The sequence below is a fragment of the Scyliorhinus canicula genome, chromosome 14, assembly GCF_902713615.1.
Source record: "Scyliorhinus canicula chromosome 14, sScyCan1.1, whole genome shotgun sequence".
NCBI lineage: Eukaryota > Metazoa > Chordata > Chondrichthyes > Carcharhiniformes > Scyliorhinidae > Scyliorhinus > Scyliorhinus canicula.
In genome coordinates, this window is record NC_052159.1 from 65,101,400 (window position 1) to 65,127,683 (window position 26,284).

At 43.3% G+C, this 26,284-nt stretch overlaps 1 protein-coding gene across 2 annotated transcripts in view; it reads right to left on the minus strand.

Moving 5' to 3' along the window:
- The window catches only part of LOC119977114 (cytoplasmic dynein 2 heavy chain 1), a 734,352-nt gene that overhangs the window by 592,653 nt on the left and 115,415 nt on the right, over window positions 1-26,284 (minus strand). For both annotated transcript variants that reach the window (XM_038817726.1, XM_038817724.1), the window contains exons 26-32: window positions 25,266-25,648; window positions 15,895-16,027; window positions 11,990-12,107; window positions 6,332-6,444; window positions 6,122-6,241; window positions 3,947-4,097; window positions 1,954-2,159 (exon numbers count right to left, since the gene is read on the minus strand). In XM_038817726.1, coding sequence (XP_038673654.1) covers window positions 1,954-2,159; window positions 3,947-4,097; window positions 6,122-6,241; window positions 6,332-6,444; window positions 11,990-12,107; window positions 15,895-16,027; window positions 25,266-25,648 — 1,224 coding nt within the window. The remainder of the gene's footprint in view (window positions 1-1,953; window positions 2,160-3,946; window positions 4,098-6,121; window positions 6,242-6,331; window positions 6,445-11,989; window positions 12,108-15,894; window positions 16,028-25,265; window positions 25,649-26,284) is intronic.

Consider the following 26,284-nt stretch of genomic DNA (forward strand, 5'->3'; position numbering starts at 1 on the left):
AGGAATTTAGGCATAGACTATTTTCTAAATGGGAAAATGCTTAGGAAATCAGAAGCACAGAGGGACTTGTGAGTCCTCGTTCATGATTTTCTTCAGGTTAATGTGCAGGTTCAGTCTACAGTTATGAATGCAAATGCAATGTTAGCATTCATGTCAAGAGGGCTAGAATACAAGACCAGGGATGTACTTCTGACGCTGTATAAGGCTCTGGTCAGACCCCATTTGGAGTATTGTGAGCAGTTTTGGGCCCCATATCTAAAGAAGGATGTGCTGGCCTTGGAAAGGATCCAGAGGAGGTTCACAAGAATGATCCCTGGAATGAAGAACTTGTTGTATGAGGAACGGTTGAGGACTCTGGGGCTGTATTCGTTGGAGTTTAGAAGAATGAGGGAGGATCTTATTGAAACTTACAGGATACTGTGAGGCCTCGATAGAGGCGACGTGGAGAGGATGTTTCCACTTGTAGGAAAAACTAGACCCAGAGGACACCATCTCAGACTAAAGGGACGATCCTTTAAAACAGAGATGAGGAGAAATTACTTCAGCCAGAGGGTGGTGAATCTGTGGAATTCTTTGCCGCAGAAGGTTGTGGAGGCCAAATCACTGAGTGTCTTTAAGACAGAGATAGACAGGTTCTTGATTAATAAGTCGATCAGGGGTTACGGGGAGAAGGCAGGAGAATGGGGATGAGAAAATATCAGCCATGATTGAATGGCGGAGCAGACCCGATGGGCCAAGTGGCCTAATTCTGCTCCTATGTCTTATGGTTAGGACAAGAGAAGGACTGCAGGTAGTACAGGCACAATGCAGACCACAGCAACCTGGCTCAGAAGGCAGTCTGTGATGGGGGTAAAGGGAAGCAGAACAAAAATGTGGTAGGAATAGGAAACTCCAGTTAGGGGGATAGATGGTGTCCTCTGCAGCCAAGAACTAGAATCTTGAATGGTTGCTGTCTATGCAATACTATGATAAAGAATATCTCATGGCAGCAAGAAACTTGGAAAGGGAGGGGATAAATTCAATTGTTGTGGTTCATGTTGAAACAAATAATATAGAGAGGAACAGGACAGGTCCTGCTGAAGGAGTATCAGGAGTTAGACTCTAAATTCAAAGGTAGAACCTCAAGGGTAATAATTTCTGGATTATTGCCTGAAATAGGTGCAAATTAGGAGCAGACATCAGAATACTTAGCATGTAGCTAAAGGGCTGCTGTTGGATTATGGAGGTGGGGTGAGGGGTCCCTTTTCATGGGGCAAATGTTGTTCCGATGGGATGGCCTATAACTGAACCTGGAGAAGATAGGTTTCCTGGCGGAAAGGGTTAATCTGAAGGTGGCAAAAGGTTTAAACAAGTAAGGGGAAAGGATCTGTTGTCGGATGTTGGATACCATTGGTAGGCCTTAATTAGATCATTATAGTTTTAACTAGGTTAACTATATGTATTTATTAACTACAAGAACTGATGATGGTTGCCCATTGAGTTCAAAGAAGATGATGGATGTGCAGACTCATCAGTGATGAACACGGGAGATGGTGATGTAGTCCCAGTCTGGACACACAGAGTTGGAAACAGTTGGGGCACAGCAAAAGCCAACAATGGAGCTAGCAGGCTATATACCGCTTTTCCTGCATCACTTGACACGTAGTCAAAAAAAAATCAGAATTCCGCCCAGTAGCCACATGAAAATACATTTTCTGAGAGCCACACCTTCAACATGGTCTCTTTCATTTTTAGTACACATTAGAAAATTGTAAGTAGCATGCCTGTGACTATCTTATATGTGCTGGATGCATACAATAATCATTATTGTGTTAAAGTTTGCAAAATGTATTGTTTATGATTTCCTTATAGATAAAATCCATGTAAATTTTCTATTTAAAACGGCCTAAAGAGAGTGTCCTGAACAGACGTACTATGAGAATTGTTAATTGTAGCATGATGCGGCATAAGTACCTGATATTCATATGTATACTGGAACTCTGCATCCACCATCTGAATGTAACAGTTATTGTTTGATTTCATGTAGAACCGAAGTTGTTTCTTCCAAGCCCAGTCTGAAGTGTTATTAATTTGTGCTTGATTCAATTGCTTAACCACTTCTATGTTGTGAATGATGTCAAGAATTAAGGCTTTCAGCTTCAATGCCAGAACAGTAGTTTCTGAAAACACATACAAACATGCAAAATAAAGGCTCAAACATTCGCCTGGCATAAACATTGATATAGTTTGATCAAACAACTAGCACAGAATTAGTTTTGAATTGCCCAGGCAGAGGCAAAACAGAAACAATGGGCCAACCAGGCTCTTTTTGCATCACAAACTTCTACAGTTCTATTCATGATGAGCAGGTTAGGTTAAACTACTGCAAACACAATCTGTTAATTTATACAAAGTTGTTGCTCTAAAGTTTAATGAGTAAAAAAAGTAGTTCGCAAATTTAAGATTGATGCCAAATTTAAAATAGCCAAAAATAAAGTACAGTATAACATGAAAAATTGAACCAGTTTTATATTACAAGCATATAAATTTAGAGCAGGTATAGGCCATTTGGCCCTTCACACCTGCTCCTCCTTCAATAAGAAAATGAACAATCTGAATATGGCTGCTGCTCCATTTTCCTTCCTACCCACTATACCCTTTGACTCCCTTGTCAATCAAGAATCTATCTAATCCACCCCTAAAAATATTCAATATATTCAATATTCTTCGGCACATTCCAAGTAGATCTTCAGCTGCTGCTTGTAATACTGTGCATAGTGGCAAATAATGCTAGGGTTTCAGGAACTGGATAGAGGCTTTCATTTGCATAAGATGCTGTGGATAAACAGCTGCTATTCTAGCTTCCATACAGTCTCTGCAAAAGACACCCAGCTCTACCTCGCCCCTATCTCTCTCCATGCCTCCACTGTCTCTAGTTTGTCATATTGCTTCACTGACATCTAGGCCTGGACAAGCAGAAATTTCCTCCACCTCTATATCATCACCCAACTCCACCCCACTTTTACCTCATCTGCTGTTGAAAGCCGAATCCATGAATTTGTTATTGCTCGACTTAACTATTACACTCCCCAACCTTCCATAAACTTAAGGTCATCCAAAACTCTGCTGCCCATATCCAAATATCCCATCCATATATCATTACTGTGCTCAGTGACGTACATTGGCTGGACTCCAAGAGCAACTCACTCTGATGCATAGCTATTCCGCACTACAGCCAGGGTGTTGTCAGGACCTGTATTGTATCCAGTGCACTCAGCTATTTCTCAGCGTACATGGAATTAAATAAGTTGGACCACGAAACCACAGAAAACATTATTGAAAACACTGATTGCAAATGAGGAACTAATTACCAAGAAATAAAGTAAGGATATACTGTTACAAAAAAATCAGAATATTGTGAACTCTAATGCATTTTATATCAAATTAGAATTACTGATAATGGAAGGAAGTAGCTCAATTCATCAACCTCCAGTTATTAAAGTAATTATCAAAATCTGAATAAGTCTGCACATTTACATTTGTAAATGTGCTGTGGGGCAGCACGGTAGCATTGTGGATAGCACAATTGCTTCACTGCTCCAGGGTCCCAGGTTCGATTCCGGCTTGGGTCACTGTCTGCGTGGAGTCTGCACATCCTCCCCGTGTGTGCGTGGGTTTCCTCCGGGTGCTCCGGTTTCCTCCCACAGTCCAAAGATGTGCAGGTTAGGTGGATTGGCCATGATAAATTGCCCTTAGTGTCCAAAATTGCCCTTAGTGTTGGGTGGGGTTACTGGGTTATGGGGATAGGGTGGAGGTGTTGACCTTGGGTAGGGTGCTCTTTCCAAGAGCCGGTGCAGACTCGATGAGCCGAATGGCCTCCTTCTGCACTGTAAATTCTATGATAAAGAAAAATGGTCACTAACAACTATCCACACAAGTTATGTCCAAGCATTTAGTAGTTCCTTACCACCAATCCCTGCTTCCTCCATATAAGAATCCATACATGTGTAGTTTTCCAATTTTGCCATCAGTTCTACATCTAGTTGTTGCAAGCTGTGTTTTCTTATGGCATTTTCAACTTCTTTAGTAAACTGAATCTGTTCAGCTAGACAAAGGATCTGAGAAGAGAGAGGTAATGAAACATTTGTAAGTGCATAACAGTTCGAAAAATAAGTAACAAAAACATCCAGAATTGATATATTCTTAACCACAAAATATGAGGCTTCAAAATGAAAACAAATTTGGAAGTAAGATTACTCAGATGTAAGTTTCATATAGGAATGTGGTAAAAAGCTGAATGTTACTTCAGGACGAATTCAGATTTTTTTTCCTGAAGACTGAAGAGACAATTGTTTATAACAGAGATGAGGAGGAATTTCTTCAGCCAGAGGGGTGTAATTCTGTGGAATTTATTGCCGCAGAAGGCTGTGGAGGCCAAATCGATGTGTCTTTAAGACAGAGATAGATAGGATCTTGATTAATAGTGGGATGAGCCACGATTGAAAGGCAGAGCAGACTAGATGGGCCAATTGGCCTAATTCTGCTCGTATGTCTTTAAATATGCCAGTCAAATCTGTTTTAAGGCTAATTTGAGTTGATGGATGTGGTCTTTCTTTACTAAGCTCCAAGTTGAAATTTAAAGCCCAGCCATCTGCAAGAACAAAGGTGTTTAATCCGAAGAAGGTCAGCCAAGAAGCAAATATTTCACTTTGGTGCTAATCTAATTCTTTTTGGCCAAAGCATTAATACATAAGAGGCCTGCATGAGGTGTAAATCAATATCTGTGGCTCAATGCATTGGATCCAACCTTGTGTAGTTGAATTTAGTTCACTAATATCTCTTTATTTAGAGATCTTTTGATTCATATTTATTATTACATATGACAGGTTGTTTGCAGAATCTTTAATATTCAGTGTCAAAATTCCAGCCCCAACAGAGTCTAAATTGGCATTTAAAAGTTGTGTAATTGGCAGGCATAATCATCTCACTCATATGCAGTCAGTACGTTAGCTAAACTATGAAATATTGCTTTTCACTTGGGTTATCCAATTGTGTGCAAAATATACTCTAATTTTAACAAACTGTAAACTAAACTTTAATTGTTTTCTATCAATATGTTTCCACCAGTACCTTCTTGCATTTTTCTGCTTCTGTATAATGATCTCAAATTTAGCTAAAGGTGTACTACTTTACACTTTTTAAAAAAAGAGTGTTGTGAACATATTATGTAGTTTCTGGACATTCAGTTGTAAAATAATGAGTAATTGTTGATCATAGAACATAGAACAGTACAGCACAGAACAGGCCCTTCGGCCCTCAATGTTGTGCCGAGCCATGATCACCCTACTCAAACCCACGTATCCACCCTATACTCGTAACCCAACAACCCCCCTCTTAACCCTACTTTTATTAGGACACTACGGGCAATTTAGCATGGCCAATCCACCTAACCTGCACATCTTTGGACTGTGGGAGGAAACCGGAGCACCCGGAGGAAACCCACGCACACAGGGGGAGGACGTGCAGACTCCACACAGACAGTGACCCAGCCGGGAATCGAACCTAGGGACCCTGGAGCTGTGAAGCATTTATGCTAACCACCATGCTACCCTGCTGCCCTGTGGTATGCTATCCTCATTCTCAACACTCAGTTCATCAGAGACTCAGTTTAGAAACTACTATCATGCATTAAATTTCATTATGAATTTGTAACCTAATCAATATGCTTAGAGTATATAAAATCATGACAATAAACCTCTAATTGTTCCACATTGATGGGGTGCCCCAAAATCAGTTTTAGATTTGTTTTTTGTGATAACAGCAATTTGCAGTGCTGAACCCAACTAAAATTAAGCTTAATGTCAATTATGTACACAGATGTTGCTATTAAATAATTAATAATATATATTATGTTTATTGAGAAATCAAGTGTTACAGTACTGACAAAACGACAAACAACTTGTATCACAAACATTCAATATAACAAATTTTATTTAAAATCACAAAATAGTACTTTTTTCTGAAATTGTTGAAACTATCGCCATTTTTTTTATTTGCCTTCAATTTATAATACTTTTCTGACTGTAGAAAGATTTCAAGATACAGGCAGAATAGGGCATTAATGAGTATACATGTGCAGTACCTGTGATGGAAAACGTGACGGATCAATGGCACCTTGTGATTGTTTCCAAGCAGCAATGCACTCAACCAACAAGTGTTTCAGAGTTTCTTTCATTACTTCAGCCAAATTGTTCAGCCAAACCTGGTAAACATGACAGAACACTTTTGCAATCACAAAAATAAGGATTGATTAGAATTTACATGATTCTTCATACAGTCAAAATGTTATCACCTCAACATCATCTGTAACACAAATCTTGCTTTTTAAAGGGACAACTTCACCATCCAGAGACTTCATTGCAATGATGTGATGGAAATTTTCATCGAAATCCACACTGTTAATCCCTGGAAAAACCATAAATCAATAATACAGTAAATTTTCAAAATTTATCAAATGAAGAAAACAAGCACATGAAATTAGCAACATTCTCTGTATATCTGAATAAATTGAGGTGAGAGTATAGTGCAGTGACCAAGTGTGAGGCACACAAGTCAAGTTCTCCCAATTGTTGCCCACACAATGTTCTTTTAGAAAATAGTAATTATGATGAAGCTTTCCTATATTACTTGTTATGATCCCAGTTGGACTGGAAGATTCCAGACTGGAACCCTCACTCAAAAGATCGTAACTTTAACTTTTTTTAAATAAAACCTAGAGGAACAAAATCGCAGGACTGCTAATTAGTTTTAATGACAAGTAAAAAACATTTATTAAACATGAAAAAAATGAATTTTGAGACAATGCATCTGTCTTCCTCTCTTTGTTTAGCAAGGTTTTAGGATTAACCACGGATTACAAAGTACATCTTAATCTACAATGGTCTCATTAACACAAAGTCCCTTTTAAGCACACAAGGTGACTGTGGGCAGCTACACCCTCCACTTTGAATTCGAGTAGTGTCTGTGGATTTCGCCTCAGAATGCCTCCAGATGATTATCACATTTAAGTTTCCAAACTTCACTCCCAAAAACAAGCTTTAAAATCTTCTCTCATGCTATGTTGTAAAAGGATAAGGCACCACTGGAGGGGATCAAAGCAAAGTGGGAGGAAGAGTTGGGAGAGGTTATAGAGGAGGGGGTCTGGTGTGAGGTGCTCCGGAGAGTGAATGCCTCCACCTCGTGTGCGAGGTTGGGGCTGATACAGCTGAAGGTGGTGTACAGAGCACACCTCACGAGGGCGAGGATGAGCCGATTCTTTGAAGGGGTAGAAGATGTGTGCAGGCGGGGGGGGGGGGGGCTAATCACGTTCATATGTTTTGGTTCTGTCCAAAGCTTGGGGAGTACTGGAAGGAGGTGTTTAGGGTAATTTCCAAGGTGGTGCATGTGAAGCTGGACCAGGGTTCCCGGGAGGCCATATTCGGGGTGTCGGGCCAGCCAGGGTTGGAAATGGGTGCGGAGGCAGATATCATAGCCTTCGCCTCATTGATCGCCCGAAGGCGGATCCTGCTGGGATGGAGAGCGGCCTCTCCACCCTGTGCCCTGGCGAGGGAACCTGTTGGAATACTTGACCCTTGAGAAGGTTAAGTTCGAACTGAGGGGAAGCTCGGAGGGGTTCTACAAGTCATGGGCACTATTTATTATGTATTTTCAAGAACTGGATAACATCGAACATTAGATGGGGGGAGATGGGTGGGTGGGTTGGGGGACAGGGAGGCTAGGTATGTTAAAGATGGCTGTGGGTAATCCCTGATTCCTTTTTTGTCATTTGTTTATGTTAACATGCGGGCTGATGTCTGGGGCATGGTGGGAGGATGGGATCGTTGTTATTGTTATGGGGTTTGATATATTTGTTGTTGATTATTGTTTGTTGTTGGTGGGTGTAAATTCGGGAGAAAAATTGTGAAAAAGGAGGAGAATAAAAATATATATTTCTTTAAATCTTCTCTCATAATAACGCTTATTCTTGGCAGCTTGCATTCTGCAATCCAGACTTTCCAAATTGCATCCTTAAACAAAGCATCCGCCCCACTTTTAACAGTGAATCAGGTCCAGAATATTATACCACTCTCTTTTAGTTTCTTTTATCTTAACTGCTTTTTCACAAACTCCGAGATCCAGCCATTGATTTCCTTGGTTATATAAACTTGCGTTCCGTAGGCTGTAGTATAATCCCACACATCTGAAAATCACTTCAGGTATCTTTCTGGCACCTCAGCCTTCATCTCAGCTCTGTCTGTCTTGACTGAACAGTGTTCTGTTCTAGTACCTTCACCCTCAGATGTCTTGGAAACTTGTTTTCATTTCTCTAGTTCCCTTAACTAGCTGCTCTTCAGATCATTGCACTTGTTTTCTTAACCAGCACTCCATGGTGTGGTTTTTCTTCTAGCAAAGCTGAAAGAGACGTTCCCTCTCTAACCTTCTAAAACAACTGCTTCAAGCAGAGCTGTGAGAGCTGCCTTCTCTCTCACTGCCTATCTTCAACTGCAATCAAATTAGCTAACTAGAACTTAAAAGCTTGATCACCTTACAGAGCCCCAGTTGCTAAGCAAAACCCTCATGCTTAAGCCTTTTATTTATTTTTCACAACGTAGCTTTCTCTAAGCACAATAAAAACACAGTTGGAACTTAACCAACCCCCACACATACCAATACCTTTGTCCAGCATAAGAGGCTTTACACTTGAAGGCACAAAAACATTTTTAAAAATGCTTTTTATAAAATTAGAATATCGAATTTTTTTCCAATTCCAATTTTGCTGCCACAAAAACATTAAATTAAACACACGTAAAACTATACCTCGTTTCTCACGGGGGTGATTCTCCAGGGTCACTAGCCCCATGCGGGAATCATGATTGAATTGGGCACAAGGACCAAATCGGGATTCTCACTGGGCATTAATACCATTGCGAGTCTCACGCCCCGCTTCGTCGGCCCCAATCAGGTTATCGCCAAAGCAGATGAGAACATGCTAACAACTCATTTAAAGACATTTCAATCTACTTACTGTGTTTGAGATTGGATGCTCTGGGCTCACGGTATGTTCCCGCACCATATGCCCCAGCATGAAGTCCAGGGAGCGCCAATTAGTGCAGGTCTGACAAGCAGGCACCTGGCTCTTTGGACTCTGAGGGGAGAGCAAAGTGGTACGTAGTGTGCCCATGGGCTCCTATTCCGCTGCCAGGCAGCAGGGGTAAGGGTCCCTCGAGGGACCTGGGGGTGGGGGGAGGGGGGGAACTCGGGCTTGGGGGAAACGGATTGACCGGGCTACTCCGCGGGATGGGGGCCGTGCGGCAGGCCTTCCTTCTGTAGTTTTGAAAAATCATTAAGCTGTTTTACAGAATGTCAAGTTGCAGTTAAAACTCTTCCCTCTGTAGCGCTGAAGCCTTTGATATCTCTCCCAGCAGGTCAACATCAATGAACTGTCAGATGACTGTAAAGGTTTCCCTCTGATCTGTTGGAACTCTTTGATGTCTCTTCCATCATGTCAATATCAATGATTTGTCAGAAAGAGGTGAAAGTCTTCCCTTTGATATGTTAGAAATGTTTGAAGTGCTTTTTTCACAGTAAATGTTGTCCTCCTTTAACTCTTTCAAGCCTCTGGGTATGCTGAGAAGCCTAAAATCTTTGAACTGCATTGTTCACATTCAATTTCACAGTTCATTACCTTTTACAAGCCTCTTGATTGACAGGTCTAGACTATTTCAAAGGAGGGATATGCTTTGTTTTTACAGCTCTTCACGGTCAATTAACTCTGAAGTACTTCCTCTTTTGAGCAGGCGTTATTTCTAACCACAGAGTTTTTAAAGCGGCTTTGTATTTGTTCTTAAGTGCTTCCTAGAAAGAGTAGGACTGGAACAAGGAACGAGAAAAAGACGCCTCACCTGAACCCCTCCAGCCAAGCCCGAGCCCTCCCGACTCCCAACTATCCTGAAGGACACCCTGCAGCAACCTGGAGATAAGTGTAAAGAGGTTTAGTCACTTGCCCCCCCCCCCCATCAAGGTCCATAGCGCAAGGTTGCGTTGCACTGTAAAAGGGCAGGGCCTGAAACGGGGACTGGGGGCCTGAAGGGAGAAACTGAGGCGTGTGCCTGAAAGGGAAGGGCCCTGAAGGGGAGCATTTAGTGAGCCCATAATGGGGTGACGCTCACTTGGAGTAGTGCCTGCGAGCGATTGGTGGGAGGGGGTGCTTGCCAGTGATTCTGGAAGAGGGGAACATGCCAGTGATTGGAGGGGTGCCTACCAACGATTGTTGAGTGCATACCAGCGATTCGTTGGAGGGGACTGCCATTATAAATGGTGACCCAATCTCGGAGGAGCAGGACCTTTCAGTGATTTTAGACCCCACCCCTCTCAAGGTCAGCACAAAACACCCCTGTCCAAAAAACTTTAAACGTGCCATGGAATAGGACCTTAGCAATGCCGCCAGCACCATTGGGAAACCCTCCAGTTTTTCCACTTGTTGCAGCACTCCTTTATTTTTATTCATGAGGATTCCAGCCAACCCGTACCAATAACAAACTAATTCCCTTAAAACTGCCTTTGTTTTTCGAACATACTGAAATTTTCAATTAACTATGAATTTATTATCTTGTACTTAAAGCCAATACTCTCAATATCTATGGATACCTGCATGGGCTCCAATTATGCCTGCCTTTTTGTGGGGTATGTGAACATACCAGTCCTACTCAGGCCTTCTTCCAGAACTCTTTCTCTGTTACATCGATGACTATATCAGTACCGTTTCATGCTCCTATCTGGATCTCGAAAAATGTTTTAATTTCGCGTCCAATTTCCACCACACTCACCTTCGTGTGGTCTATCCCCAACACTTACTTGAGCTCTCTATCTCCATTTTGGACAATAAACTGACCACCAATATTCATCACGAACCCATCGATCCCAGAGCTACCTCGATGACAGCTTCTCACACTTCACTCCCTGTAAGAACTCCCATTTCATTCTTGCAGTTTCTTTACCTCTGCAGCATCTGTTCCAATGATGAGACCTTTGAAAATAGCACTTCTGGCATGTCTGCCTTTTTCCTCAACTGAGGATTCCAGTTGTCAGCATTCCACAGCGACCACCCCTGCCATGGCACCCCAATCCACTCCGCCATTGCTGAACCCTTCATCCTCTTCCTACAGCATCTTCCTCTGCAATTGTATGCGATGGGCTGAAGGGCCTCTTTCCTTGCTGTAAAACTCCATGACTCTAATCGCAGATGTGCAACACTTGCCCCTTTACCTCCTCACTGTCCAAGGACCCAAACATTCTGTTCAGGGAAGCAGCATTTCACCTGCACTTCCTTGGTCTCCTGTATTCACAGTTCCTAATGCCATCTCCTCTTCATTGGGGGGGACAAAACACAGGTTACATGAATGCTTTGTAGAACATCTTCACTCTGTCTGCCAGCATGACTCCAACCTTCTGCTTGCTTGCCATTTCAACTCAGCAACTAACTTTTCTGCCCACATGTCAGTCCTAGGCCTACTGCAACACCTCATCTCCAAATTAGACCTTTTGGACTCAACATTGAGTTCAACAACTTTAGACATTAAGCGAACCTTCTTAAACTTGACTCATCTCCATGACGATGTAGCCTTTCAGGGTTCATTGAATGCTTTTAAACTAATTTAGCTCTAACTCCCGAAACAACTCTCTGGACTGCACTTCTTTGCAAGCAGTGTCTCCAGCTCTCCAGAAAAGTAAGCCCACCTGCTGTTTTAGGAACTTACCTTTCCAGCTGTTCTTCCCAGAACTAAAACATTAGGTCTAAAATATTAACATGAACAATGAACTAAATATTTATCATAAAGTAAACATTTACAAATCAACGATTAAAGGATGATCAAAACAAGATCACAAAGGAACAAATGAACTGTAAGAAAGGCTGCTTAAAGGTAAAGTGATTAGGTTTCGGGAGTCATCATAATTAGACATGAAGCCATACCAGCAAAAAGCTTTCGGAGATGAGTCTGAATGATAGAAGGATTGGTGGACTGTCCCAGGATTTCCAGCAAATCATCATCACCAATGAAATAAAACCGTGGGAATGCTGACCGCTTTTCCTGGATGGAGAAGTTTTGAAGATATTAATCCATCTATCCAGCAAAGAATAGCATTGTACTTTCTTCCCAAAAAAGCTACCCATTATCCTGTTTACATATATGCTACAAAGGAATATAAAATTCCATATCCATCAGGTGACACATAATATAATTGGGTTTATGTTGTAAAGAAGGGCTTTATAACAATCTTGTGAGCTATGTTTTTTTAAATATTGAATGTTATAGAAATAGTTCTCCCTTTTACTGAGACAATTCCTAAAGCAGGTAGCCAGGCTGACATACACAAGACAGCACAGCTTGTTATCTCAGATAAGGACATGAATATAGTAGAAGCTCTCTGAAAATAGAGCAGCACGGTAGCATAGTGGTTAGCACTATGGCTTTACAGCACAAGAGTCGCAGGTTCGATTCCCAACTTAAGTCACAGTCTCTGTGGAGTCTGCACGTTCTCCCCATGTCTGCGTGGGTTTCCTCCGGGTGCTCCGGTTTCTTCCCACAAGTCCTGAAATATGTACTATTAGGTGATTTGGACATTCTGAATTCTCCCTCTGTGCACCCGAACAGGCGCCAGGATGTGGCGACTAGGGGCTTTTCATAGTAACTTCATTGCAGTGTTAATGTAAACCTATTTACGGTTGGATTTTATGACTCTTATGCAAACCAACTGTCCAAGTATCATTGAAGAGGTCTTAGCAAGCCTTGAGAAACCTTGAGAAAACGTAGGGCAGAGGGTTACCTTAATTACCTGCCCCTCGGTGATTAGATAAATGGGATTGAACAAGTCATTGACATGGGGTACTCATCATCTTCTAGAGAGAAGGTATATAAACAGGAGGGAAGTTTTTCAGTCTTCCTTGGCTGGAAGGAGACTGGAGGAGAGCTGCATAACAATTTGATCAACTGAAGAAGACCGAGATCAGAAGCCACCACCAGCGACGGAAATCAGCATTCACTCTGTGTCATACTCTGGGACTGGTAAGCCATTCTCACCAATCATGGTCATATGGCTTCCCTGCTTTTCTGATTACACATCATGCTTAAACTGATGCTACATAATTCACTCGTCTATGAACGCTTCTTTTGGGTAATCGGCTACTGCAAGACCAAATTTTACAACGTGGATCTTAAATCACTGGATGTGAGTATATTAGCATAGACTATTTTTTTCTCCAGGGCAAAAAGCAGTGTGAGAGGAAGTCAGAACTCAAAGTGGGTAATATTAGCTTAACTTGCCAGACTGAAAACTAACAAGTCCAGATTGACAATCCATCTAACATGACTTCAGTGGAGAATGGTCAGTAAGTGCTACATACTAAACAAACATAAATTCTATTGTTTTTATTATATAACTATTTTTATTCTCCTCCTTTTTCACATTGTCATTAAAATTTACAACAAATCAACAATAACAACAAATACAATGGCAATCCCCAAGCCAACAATCCCCTTATCCCACCCACAAACAGCTCCCAACATTTTGAATACAAAACACCAATGAAAAAGAATCATCAATAACTTACACATTCCAACTCCCCCCCCCCCAACTGCTCCCCCTACTGTTCAATGTCATCCAATTCATGAAAATGCACGATGAGCAAGGCCCATGAGTTGTAGAACCCTTCCATTCTCCCCGTCAACTCGGACTTTACTTTCTTGAGCGTTAAGAACTCCAGCAGATCCCCCTGCCACGCCAAGGCACAGGGTGGAGAAGCCGACCCCCGCCCCAATAGAATCCGCCTTCGGGGGATTAGCGAGGTGAAATTTAAGACATCTGCCTCCGCACCCACTTCCAACCCCGGCCGATCCAACACCCCGCATATGGCTTCTAGGCGACCCGATTCGAGTCTCGCTTGCACCACCTTTGAGATTACCTTAAAGACCTCCCTCCAATATCCCTCCAGTTTTGGACAGGACCAAAACATATGAATGTGATTAGTGCCCCCCCCCCCCCCCCCCAACACCATTCACAAACATCCTCCACCCCCTCAAAAAGTCGGCTCATCCTCGCCCTTGTGAGGTGCACCCTATACACCACCTTCAACTGTATCAGCCCCAACCTCGTGCACGAAGTTGACACATTAACCCTCCGGAGCACCTCACACCATGACCTCTCCTCAATATCTTCCCCCAACTCTTCCTTCCACTTCGCCTTAATCCTCTATCTTCCCCAGAATCACCCCATAAATCGCCGACACCATCCCCTTCTGCACTCCCCCTGTTGTCAATATCTCTTCCAACAGTGTGGGAGCCAGGGCCATCGAAAGCTCTGTTCCTCCTTCGTGGCAAAACTACGGACCTGAATATACCTAACCATTCTCCCCCTGCCCCAACTCATATTTCTCCCCCAGCTCCTCCAACTTCGCAAACCGGCATCCCAGAAACAAATCCTTTAATACCCTAACTCCCCTCTTCCCGTCACCGAAAATTCCCATCCTGCCTTCCTGGCTTGAATCTATGATTCCCTCAATTCGGCGTTTCCCTTGACCCCGCCCACAACCTAAAGTGCTGGCGCAACTGCCTCCAGATCTTCAGCGTCGTCACTACCACCGGATTTCCTGAATATTTCCCCAGGGCCATGGGAAGCGGTGCTGTTGGCAATGCCCTTAACCCCGACCTCTGCATAGACTCTCCTCCAATCTAACCCGCTGGCAGTCCCCCCCCCCCCCCCCCCCCCCCCCCTCCCCCAACCCAGCCCCTCATCTTCTCAGCATTCGTCGCCCAGTAATAATACAATAAATTTGGGAGACCCAACCCTCCTGACTGCCGCCCTCCCTGCAACAGCACCTTCTTAATCCTAGCCACCTTCCGCCTCCCAAATGAACGAGGTAATCACCTTCTCTACTTCCTTAAAAAACACCTTTGATAAAAAGATCGGCAAGCATTGAAAAATTAACAAAAACCGCGGCAATACATTCATCTTAATTGCCGGCACCCTACCTGCCAGCGACAGAGGAAGACAATCCCATCTTGCCAAATCCACTTTCACCCTCCCCACCAGGCTAGTAATGTTATATCCACGGAACTCCCCCCAATCCCGTGGCACCTGCACCCCCAGGTGTCTAAAATGGGTTACCGCCCTATGGAATGGCAGTCCCCCACCCCCGGGCCGGGACACCACAAAATATTCACTTTGATCCAAGTTTAGTTTATACCCTGAAAAAGACCCAGTCGAAGCAGCTCTAATACTCCAACCATCGATGCACTTGGTTCCGACACATATATTAGCAAGTAGCCTGCGTACAAGGATCCCTATGCTCTACCCACCACCCCCTCGCACAATCACTCTCCACACCCCCAAATTTCTCAGCGCGATGACCAAAGGCTCAAGCGCAAGTGCGAACAGGGGGACACAGGACACCCCTGCCTGGTCCCTCGATGTAGCGCAAAATACCCAGAATTCATGTTATTCGTGCGGTAACTCGTCCTCGGCTCCCTAGAAAGTAATTTTACCTAATCCACAAACCGCGCCCAAATCCCAAACCGTTCCAAAACCGCCATCAAATACCCCCACTCTATCCGGTCAAATGCCTTCTCGGCATCCAGCTCCACGACTACCTCCGTCTCCCTCCACGACTACCTCTGTCTCCATCATAAATTCTATAGTTGGATGCAGAATTTTTTTAGTGACTCTAAAACACAATATTGGGTTTCTGCCGATCAAACACCCAAATAACTAGAAACAAATGTTTTAAAAATCTAGGAACAATGATTTTAATTCATAGTTTTGTTCCCTAATGTTAATCCATACTGATCTACCTTTTGCTTATCTTTTCAAGCTAACTCTTACCTCCAGAAATTCATTGAGTGACTTCTGGCATCTTTGTAGCTGGTCTAATATGGTAATGAGAGAATGTCTGATGCCAGCTCGCACACAGAGTGAAGTTACTCTGTTGTCTCTTTGAACATCTGTCATGATTGATCTGGTGAAGATAAATTATATAGTATTAACCATCCATGCTTAGTCAACATTTCCTTATATTAACACTGTTCATTACTAAGGTGAACACTTCTACATGAAAAGCTTATTATCTTATGACCCATAAGTCACTGTTGGGACATATTTTCCAGATTATACAAAAATGAGAAAAATGAACACAATACTTCCCTTAAATGATTCTATGTTGTTGCCTCAGCCACTGCACTAACTTATCTATGCTTCCTTTAGTCTTGTATGATCCTGCTCAGCCATCATCTTAGTTACAGAAAACCAATGTAAACAGGTGCTTTGTCTGCGTCTTCCATACATCTGTTTTCTCTAGCTCAGATGATCTCAAACATATCTGCATTATAATTCAATCACAGTTTAGCCATCAATGGGCATTATTTACCAGCTGCGTCCTGCCGGAATCAGGATGGGACACAGCCGGTAGATTCCGGGAGAGGCCTCTCCTGGGATGGCCGACGGTCCTTACGCCTCACAAGATCTAACCTAATCTCGCAAGACGTTTTTGTTCTGGATCCTTCCCAAAATGGTCGAGGTCCAGATTGCATAGATAAGTGAATTTAGCAACTCACTTAACTATGCTGACGATGGATCTAAGTGGCACCTGGCATCTATCGGCCTCGCCAAGTAGACCTCAGCTGGACACCTCTAGCATTGGACCCCACAAAAGCGGAACAACACTTGGGGGGTCTCTAAGGCGATCAGAGGCCCTAGGGTGATCAGCCTCCAAGCAGGGTGGCTCTCTGACACAGCTGATAACACCCGGGTATCTTGGTACTGTTGGCCTGGCACCCTGGCAGTGCCACCCTTCCACTGCTAGGGTGCCTAGGTGGCACTGCCAGGCTGGCAGGGGAACTGCCAGTATGCGGGGCTAGCAGTGCAAAGGTGCCAACCTGCCATTTTGCCCATGCTGGCGATCAGGCCCAGGGATGCCCTGCCTATGCGAGGTAGTGTGCGGTGGGCATTCCCTCATAAATGAACTTGGGCATTGGGGTCGGGGGGGTCGGGAGATATGGACGCCATCTTCCTGCATTGAGGATCTTCGCTCACCGGAACTCTCCTAAGTGCAGTAAATGACACTAAGTGCGGCCTCAGGGGGGCGTTGCCCACTGCGGGCCGCAATTGCAAGAAGGTGCCATTAGATAGCGGGGTGCTTGCTGGCGCTCCAAGCGTCGAGAAGAATCCTGCTAATCCCGCCAAGAACTGACTCTGATTTTTAAAAATTAAATCGCGCCCAATATTTCAATTATCTTATATCTCCAACTACATCACTTACTATGCCCCCAACTTTTGTGCCACAGCAAACTTGTGTAAATGGCTCTCTATCATGTCATCCAAGTTATTAACAAAAATAGTGAATAGTCAAGGCCCCAGCACGAATGTCAGATGTTACTTGTTCATTCTTTCCGCTGTCTAATACTTCAGTAAGCTCCTCAAACAATTCAATTAGGTTCATTATACATGACCTACCCTTTAAAAAGTCACATTGGCTATCTGCGATCAACTCAGTCAATATGTCCTTAAATATAGTTATAAATATCTTCACTCTCAAGGTGTAGCATGAGTTGGGAAATTTCCCAACTTGGCTCACCCACTGCAGGAGAATTGCCCTGAATAGCGCAATTTCCATTCCAGGGTGGTCAGGTGTAATGTCGGACCTGCTGTCCCCAGACGAAAATTGGAGATGGCCATCGGGGCTGCTATGTGCCGAGGTGGCCTATTAGAAAGGCTGGTCTCTGTTCTCTGCAACTTTGTCCCAGTTGTTTTGTTAAATGTTATAAACATTAGAACCGCTAGCCCTTCACTCCTCATCTCCCACCCACTTCCCATGCTCATACTTGCCAACCCATGCTCCCTACCCCCCAATGGCCTTCTGTACCAACCCATGTCCCCATCAATCCCATGGACCCTTATAGGCCCTCTGCCAAATTCATTCCAATTCATACTAATCCATGCCTCCACAGCATTTATCATCGCACCCTCTATGCCAACTCATCCAGTATCCACGACATGCAAACCTTAGGTGCTGTGTGGAGATGAAATAAAATAAAGTTCTAAATATTACAGAGTTCTGTATATTAAAAAGTCCTATCCATGAAAGTCCATTCAATACATTTGAATAACATTTAATACTTAATCCCTTTGAAAACATTTATATAACTCCAGCTAAGCCCCGAGGCCTTACCTGCAGCCCATTAATTCGCGGCAGATTATTGGTGGGTTGGTAGGCAATGGGAAAGGAGAGCACAGAATTTTAGGGCCCCCAAGTCCGCAAACTTGGCCATTGGGAACCATAAAATTCTAACCTGTGAATTCAGCCTCCCCAATATTTAAGTGGAGGAAATTTTGGTTAACCAACACTGGTTGTCAGTCAAGACTATAGACAATTTAGAGACAGTTGAGGGGTAAGAAGATGGTATTAAGGGTAAAGCTGGCAGAAAATGTTTTCGATATTAAAAGGAGCAAGCCTATAGCTACTTAAGGGTTTTATTGTTAAAAGTGGATGTGAATATGATTTTTGAATAGGCAATTTTAAAATATTACCATGTGACTGGAAATGTAACAATAAGTAAATATTATTCATAAATATATCCATGGAGTACGATTCTCAGGAAATTATATTGAACCTAAATAAAGTAAGATCATGTATTATATTCTTCATTCACTAAAAATGCAAAAGGACAGCGGGAAAGATTTTCATAAAACTGTTTTAATCATCAGTATGATATAAGGAGAAGTTTGGGGATCAACCACTTCCAACAGTGCCACTGCTGAACTATAGTTCTCAGAGGTTGGGTGTCTTCTCCAGATGGGACAGAAGTTTCACTCCGAGCCAATTAACACTCAAATCACTGTTGGGCAGCCCAACGATGACAGCCCAACGAAGGATCCGACGATGACAGTATTGATGGTGGAGAAGGAAAGCCTGCCACCTGCAAAATAGTTCCTACAGGAAACATTGATCCCATCCTTCTCCTTGGCAATGGTCTGAGGCTGAACCAGACAGTTCACAACCTTTAGTTCATCTTTGACCCTGAAATTAGCTTCTCACCATCCATCTGCATCATTACTAAGAAAGCATTTTCCACCTCTGTAACATCGCCAATTTTACCCCTACCTCCGTTCATCCATGCTTTTGCTATCTCAAGACTTAACTATTCCAACATGCTTGGCTAGCCTTCGACAATCTACTCTCGATAAACTTGAAGTTGTACAAAACTCTGCTGACCTGCCCTAATTTGCACCAAGTGTCATTCACCCATCAATCCTGCACTTGCTAGCCTATAGTGCTTCCCAATTAAACAAACCATCAATTTAAAAAGTCTCATCTTCATCTGCAAATTCTTCCATTGCCTCATCCCATCCGACAAGAGATACCAATTTTCCTTTAAACCTGGCTTCTTGATCATTCTCGATTTTAATTGCTCCACCATTGGAGGCAGTACCTTCAGCTGCCAGGACCTAAAATTGTGGCAATCCCTCCTAGAACTTCTGATTCCTTCTTCGTGATGCTCTTCAAAACCTAAATCTTTGAACAAGATCACCTTACGTGACTCAGTGTCAAATTTTGCTTTCATAGAATCACAGAATTTAGAGTTCAGAAGGAGGCCATTTGGCCCATCGAGTCTGCACCGGCCCTTGGAAAGAGCACCCTCCACCCTATCCCCATAAGCCAGTGACCCCCACCCAACCGTTTTGGACACTAAGGGCAATTTAGCATGACCAATCCACCTAACCTGCACATCTTTGAACAATGGGAGGAAACCGGAGCACCCGGAGGAAACCCACGCAGACACGAGGAGGACATGCAGACTCCGCACAGACAGTGACCCAAGCCGGGAATCGAACCTGGGATCCAGGAGCTGTGAAGCATATGTGCTGACTACTGTGCACTCGTGCTGACCTTTGTAATGGTCCTGTGAATCATATTGGGATGATTTATTGCATTAAAGGCACAATATAAATCCCAAGATTTTGTTGTTTTAAATTTCTCAGTGTTATATTCTCTAAGTGCTGCAAAGAGAAAAGATATGGAGGTACCACACACTTGGATTTCTTACAAACACGATGAGAGGTTTATTAGGTGATGTTGCTCATACAATCTAACATGGAGAACTGGAAGCCCGTGCAGGACACTCTGCAGACATCACTGCAGATTATGTGACATTCCTCCAGCAGGATGCATTCGCTGAAGAATAACGCTCAGCATTAACTATAATTACTGTAATCTGCTACACTTCAATTTTTGCACATTTTTCAAACACAAACACACACACTGTGCAGTCAACCACAAACCTAATTTAATCCATAGATCTATCAGCAAAGTCAAAGCAGCAAAGCTTCCACTTGGGGGATCCACTCTTGGGGGCTGTAACCATTTGCACCTGCTCAAATAGAACAATTATAATGATTTTCTATAAAATTAATTATCCAATTATTTATTCCAAGAGCTTTTAATTTGGTTATACATCTCCAATGAAGGACCCTTCCAAATACTTTCTGAAAATCTGCTGTATCATACCACATTGCCTTCAACAATAAGACAATTCTGATGGAAGTATTGAAAGTACGTGGATGTTTGCACATTTTTGCTTTCTTTCTGATGATGTCTGTAACTGTTTATAAAGCCTAAAGCCAAAAACAATAAGACAATTCCAAGTTTGTTATTCATAGCCTGCCCTCCCTAATTATCACTGGCATGCTTTGAATTGTTTGACCATATTCTATCATCCATTTAAGATTACAAGTTAACAGATAGGGCTGGATTCTCCCGCATCCACCGCCAGTAGCGGAGTTCCTAATACGGCAGAGAATCCAGCGTCACGGGGAAAAAAAGAGGACCGGCACCCGTTTTTTTTTTTTTTGTTTTTATAAATTTAGATTACCCAATTATTTTTTCCAATTAAGAGGCAATTTAGTGTGGCCAATCTACCTACTCTGCACATTTTTGGGTTGTGGGGGTGAAACCCACGCAGACACGGGGAGAATGTGAAAACTCCACACGGACAGTGACCCAGAGCCGGGATCGAACCTGGGACCTCAGCGCCGTGAGGCAGCTGTGCTAACCACTAGGCCACCGTGCTGCCCAGGCACCCGTTTTTGATGCTCCGATCCCCAGTTGGTATCGGCATCAAGGTTCGCACCATGTGCCAGTGGGAGGATGCAAATAAGTCAATTTGCATATTTGCATCCTGTTAACAGGCTGGGCAGCGGATTCTTCATACCTCCATGATTCTCTGGCCTGCTCGGCCAGGATTCAAATGGGCGTGTATTGGTGTAGGTATTTCCCAGCATGGTCCTGTCACTGTGGACGTCGCGATAGGCCAAGGGTATAAGTCTTCAAGGTAAGTGCCCCCAAAGTCTATTGGTGGGCCCCTACCCTCCACAATGCAAATCCTGCCCACCCCACTGCCACCACACTCCCCACCAGACCCCCAATAAGAGAACCCCCAACACAGACCCTTCCATAACAGAGCCCCCATCAAAGACCACCCCCATAATAGAGCCCCCCACCAGATACCCCCATAACAGAGCCCCCACCAGAGACCCACATAACAGAGCCCCTCACCAAGACCCACTCCATAACTGAGCCCTATAATTGCTGTGATTCTCAGTTCCTCACCACATCAAAAAGATCTATGTGCCTTTTGCTGTGAAAAATAGGAAGTGAAACTGCTTTTGAAGTGGAGGAGCAGTCAATCACAGTAAGAATGTGTATGAACATTGTGGTTAGCATCAAAGCAAGGTAATGGAGATGTATTCATGCACGAAGGAAAAGATAAATAAACCATCCACCAACCAGCTGTACCTGACCCAGAAAACTGTCAATCACTGGCAAGTGAAAGGTTTTTCTCAGTGAAATTGAATGGGAGTTTATATTTCAAAGTTTGCCAGAGGATTTGAAGTGTTCTGGGCATATGAGGAAGCCTCTGACATGTATAACTACTGTTGCTTTAAAGACTTTTGTCTGAGGCAGCAGATGTTAGAAAAGGGTAACAGAAAATGCAGTGATTTCTCACTGTACTGTCTGGACTGTTATTCAGATTTCAGGCCGGGATGACTGATGGGGGCTCTGATTGGGGTGATTGATGAGGGGTCTGATGGAGTGCTGGTGGTGGCCCAACCCCCAGGACCCTTTGGGAACCAATCCCCCTGCAGCCTGTCAACAGCAGAGGGGCACTTCATCGGTGCCCTGTCCCCCTTGACTCTCTGCGGGCTCCATTGCGCCAGGGCTATGTTTGGCCAAAACCAACCCGGAAGATTTCCCGACGAGGAGGTCGGAGCATCACATTGGGAGGAGGAGATTCAGGCTTCAAGCCCATTAATTGTATGTATTCTGTGTGCTGAACACTGATTTACGTGTTCCCGTCGGCATGGGGTGGGTAGCCAGCTGCCAGCGCCAGTTGGAAGATTGGAGCATTGCAACAGTTTTGGTGCCCGTGCCGATACCATTTTTCAGGCAACCACCATTCTCTACCTGATCGAGAATCCTGATAACGGTGCCGGGCAATGGAGAATCCATACTGTACTTTTTCATTTATTGCAGAAAATTAAACAACAGATCGTATAGAGTTTGTAGATAAATTTATCATCTTGTTGTTAAAGCTTGCCCCACAGACTTCATCCTCATAAAGACACCAAAGATCTCTGGTAACAAAAATGACTATGGATTATGTAATTTTAAAAAAATCTAAAACAGATTTCTGCTCCAATCTCCATTCAGAAACCAAGGTTAAGAGGTGTGGAATTATTGCAGGGGACGTTGTAAAAGGTCAAAGGAAGCAGAGGTAGCTTTTCCTGTGTGCATAGCAAACAGAAGTGAGGTTTGAAAGGCAGCACAGTGGCGCAGTGGATTAGCCCTGCTGCCTCACGGCGTTGAGGCCCCATGTTCGATCCCGGCTCTGGCTCACTGTCCGTGTGGAGTTTGCACATTCTCCCCGTTTTTGTGTAGGTTTCGCCCCCACAATCCAAAAATGTGCAGGTTAGGTGGATTGGCCATGCTAAATTGCCACTTAATTGGAAAAAATGAATTGGGTACTCTAAATTTATTTTAAAAAAGAAGTGAGGTTTGATAACCAGATTTTGATTCATCTAAGTGTTGCACACAGATCATAGATTAATTCCGAACAATTTAGAATCTTATCAAACTTTGACATTTTGAAAGAATACTGCTCAAGAGACTTACAGTTTGATAGAATTAACATATAGATGAAATTCATTTAAAAATGCCTCACAGCAAGTTCACAATTTTTACCAAAATTAAGAGACATGGGTTTCTATTATGAACAGACAATATGACACCATTTCATTGCTTTCTAATCAGCTATTTTCAAATTAAAATGTCTTTCCAGCAAATTAAAATGACTTATTAATTTTTTTTTCTATTAAACTTCCACTCGTTATGTTAGTAATATCAGCTCAAAACACATCAGCTCAAAACAATCGGAATTAGTTAAACAAGCACAAAGATCATTTTAATCTAAATATTCACGTTAGATTTCCATGATCCTTTATAATGATTTAAGATTTGATTCTCCTGGTTCAGAGTTACATACAAAACTGGCCAAGCCCTGAGTTCAACATCGCGAGTTTCTCACAATTACACTGATAAAAAATGTTCCTCCATCCTGTTTTTTTGCATGCTCAAGCACCATTAGATACAACTTTTAAAATGTTCATATCAAACGATACCTAATTTACTATGAATGCACAGTGTACACCAGGGGTGGGCAAACTTTTCCGTGCAAGGGCCGCATTCAGAAATTCACAATTCACAAAGGGACGCATAGTATATTAAGTAAAATAATTACGTCACCCGGTTATGATTCTGGGCGCCTCATATAGAACATAGAACAGTACAGCACAGAACAGGCCCTTCGGCCCTCGACGTTGTGCCAAGCAATGATCACCCTACTCAAGTCAACGTATCCACCCTATACCAGTAAGTAACCCAACAGCCCCCCCACCCATTAACCTTTAAAAAAAAATTTTTTTTTTTTTTTAAATGTTCTTTTTAAAAAAAAATTTTTAAATTTTTTTTTAATGACTTGGTGGGCCGCAGAAATACCTTTGGCGGGCCGCATGCGGCCCGCGGGCCGTAGTTTGCCCACCCCTGGTGTACACCATTGGAAAGTAGTACTAGGTTCAGTGTAGTTTTTTTGAAAACGTATTTTTCAATTATTTTAAAATGGGTTATTCATAGCCGGCCGGAACACTTGCTAAAAATGCTTATTCTTTGAGATAGACCCATATTTAGCTATGCCAATAAAGATAGACCAGATTATCACTTCAAAATGCATTAATTAATACATTTTACTGTGCAGAAAAAAGATGAAAAATTATGGCCAGTTGCATTGGTTCATGGAAGATTTTATGTTTGTGAATGTGCAAATAATTTAGCAGAAACAGGGGACGGGATTCTCTCAGTCCAGGCTGGGCCGGAGAATCGCCGGACTGGGCGCAAATCGCGCGATGCTGCCCTGATCACAGTCCGGCGAGTCTCCGGAGAGCGGCGTAGTCGGCGCAACGCCAGTCGGGGGTTGCGGTGATTCTCCGCCCGGGATGGACCAAGTGGCTGCAAAACAAATCCGAGTCCCACCGGTGCAGTCCACTTGTGGTCTTACCCGGCAGGACATCGGCGTGCATCCTTCCTGGGGCGGCCTGGTGGGGGGAGGGGGGGTGTCCGACCCCAGGGGGGTCCTCCGCTGTGGCCTGGCCCACGATGGGGGCATACCAATCGACGGGCCAGCCTCTCAGGCTGGGGGCCTCTTTTGCTCCAAATATTGGCTAATCCCTGTAGCTCTACGCCATGTTGCGTCGGGGCCAGCGCCGGGATGGAAGGCTCTGCGCATGCGCAATCGCACCGGTCGCAGCACGCATGCACAGACCCGCGGTGCCCATTCGACGCCGGTATCGACAGCTGGAGCGGCATGGGTCACTCCAGTGCCGTGCTGGCCTACTGAGGGGGTCAGAATCGCTGCTCCTGGGGGCCTGTTGACGCCGTCGTGAAACGCGATGGCGTTTACGACGGCGTCAACACTTAGCCTCAGGATCAGAGAACCCCGCCTAGGAACTGTAACCTAACCAGTACAATTTTCAGCAGATTCTCACTACACCGAAAGCTGAACCTTTATCCCCAAATATTTTGCATAAATAAGACAAAATTTATTAATTAAAACGCTAATACTTTTTTAAAAGTTTGATATAAAACTGACCTGAAATCATCATCAACTCTCTTAAAGCGTCCCTGTTCTTTAGGGAGGGCACCACGACCAAATATTGGCTCCAGATAGACCCATTTCCTTTGAATTTGATTTAAATTGTGCAAATATTCATCAAGATCTGCTAATCTAGTTTCCCAAATGGATACTTTGTCCTCGAAGCCTTTATAGTAGGGGGAGTCCTTCAGGGTCTGAAGTAGGCACTGGTTATCTCCAACCTGGTTGACAATGTCTTTCCAATCTTTAATCAGCTTGATAGTTATTTTCTGGCTATCCTGATACTCAGTCATCATAAAGATAGATGCAGCCCCCCATAAGTCAAGTTCCCGCAATGCTTCTCTAATGGAGACTTCCCCTTGTGCTCGACTATTGAGTTCCTGAAAGGAGGTACAAATACAATTCATCAATTAATTCAAACTGCAATCAATTACAGGTTATTTAGCAATACCAACAAATAACAAGTGTTGAAGCCAGATTAAGAAAGCAGATTTTAGATAAAGGTACCTGGCTTAGATGCCTGTATAAGAGGCAATTTGTAGGAATAGATAGTGTATAAACAATGCATGTGATTTTATAACCTAAGAATTACTAATATCAGAAAGGACAGACATACAATTAAAATAAGTTACACAAGATGGCTGTTAGCTGAGGTAGCAATACTAAAGGCACAAAATGGCCTTTAGCTGAATTAGACACATTCCTGAAAAACCATTAGCTGGGTTAAGTTGAAAACTGGAGTAAATAACATCATTTAATTACAGACAGCTGAGATAGTCAGGGAGACAAGGATGATTGATATTAAGACATTGAATGGGAAACAGACCAGGGAGATTCTAGGGAGGCATGCACAGAGAAAAACAAGGAGCATTGTCCATCTTCGCCAGCCCAAGGTCAGATGCAGGCAGGAAAGACAGTTAGGATGAGTGACTTCTTCATGAAGTCAGAGGCTGGTAAGGTACCAACCCACTTTGCGTAATGTCAAATTTAATTGGATATATAACTAATGTTTTGAA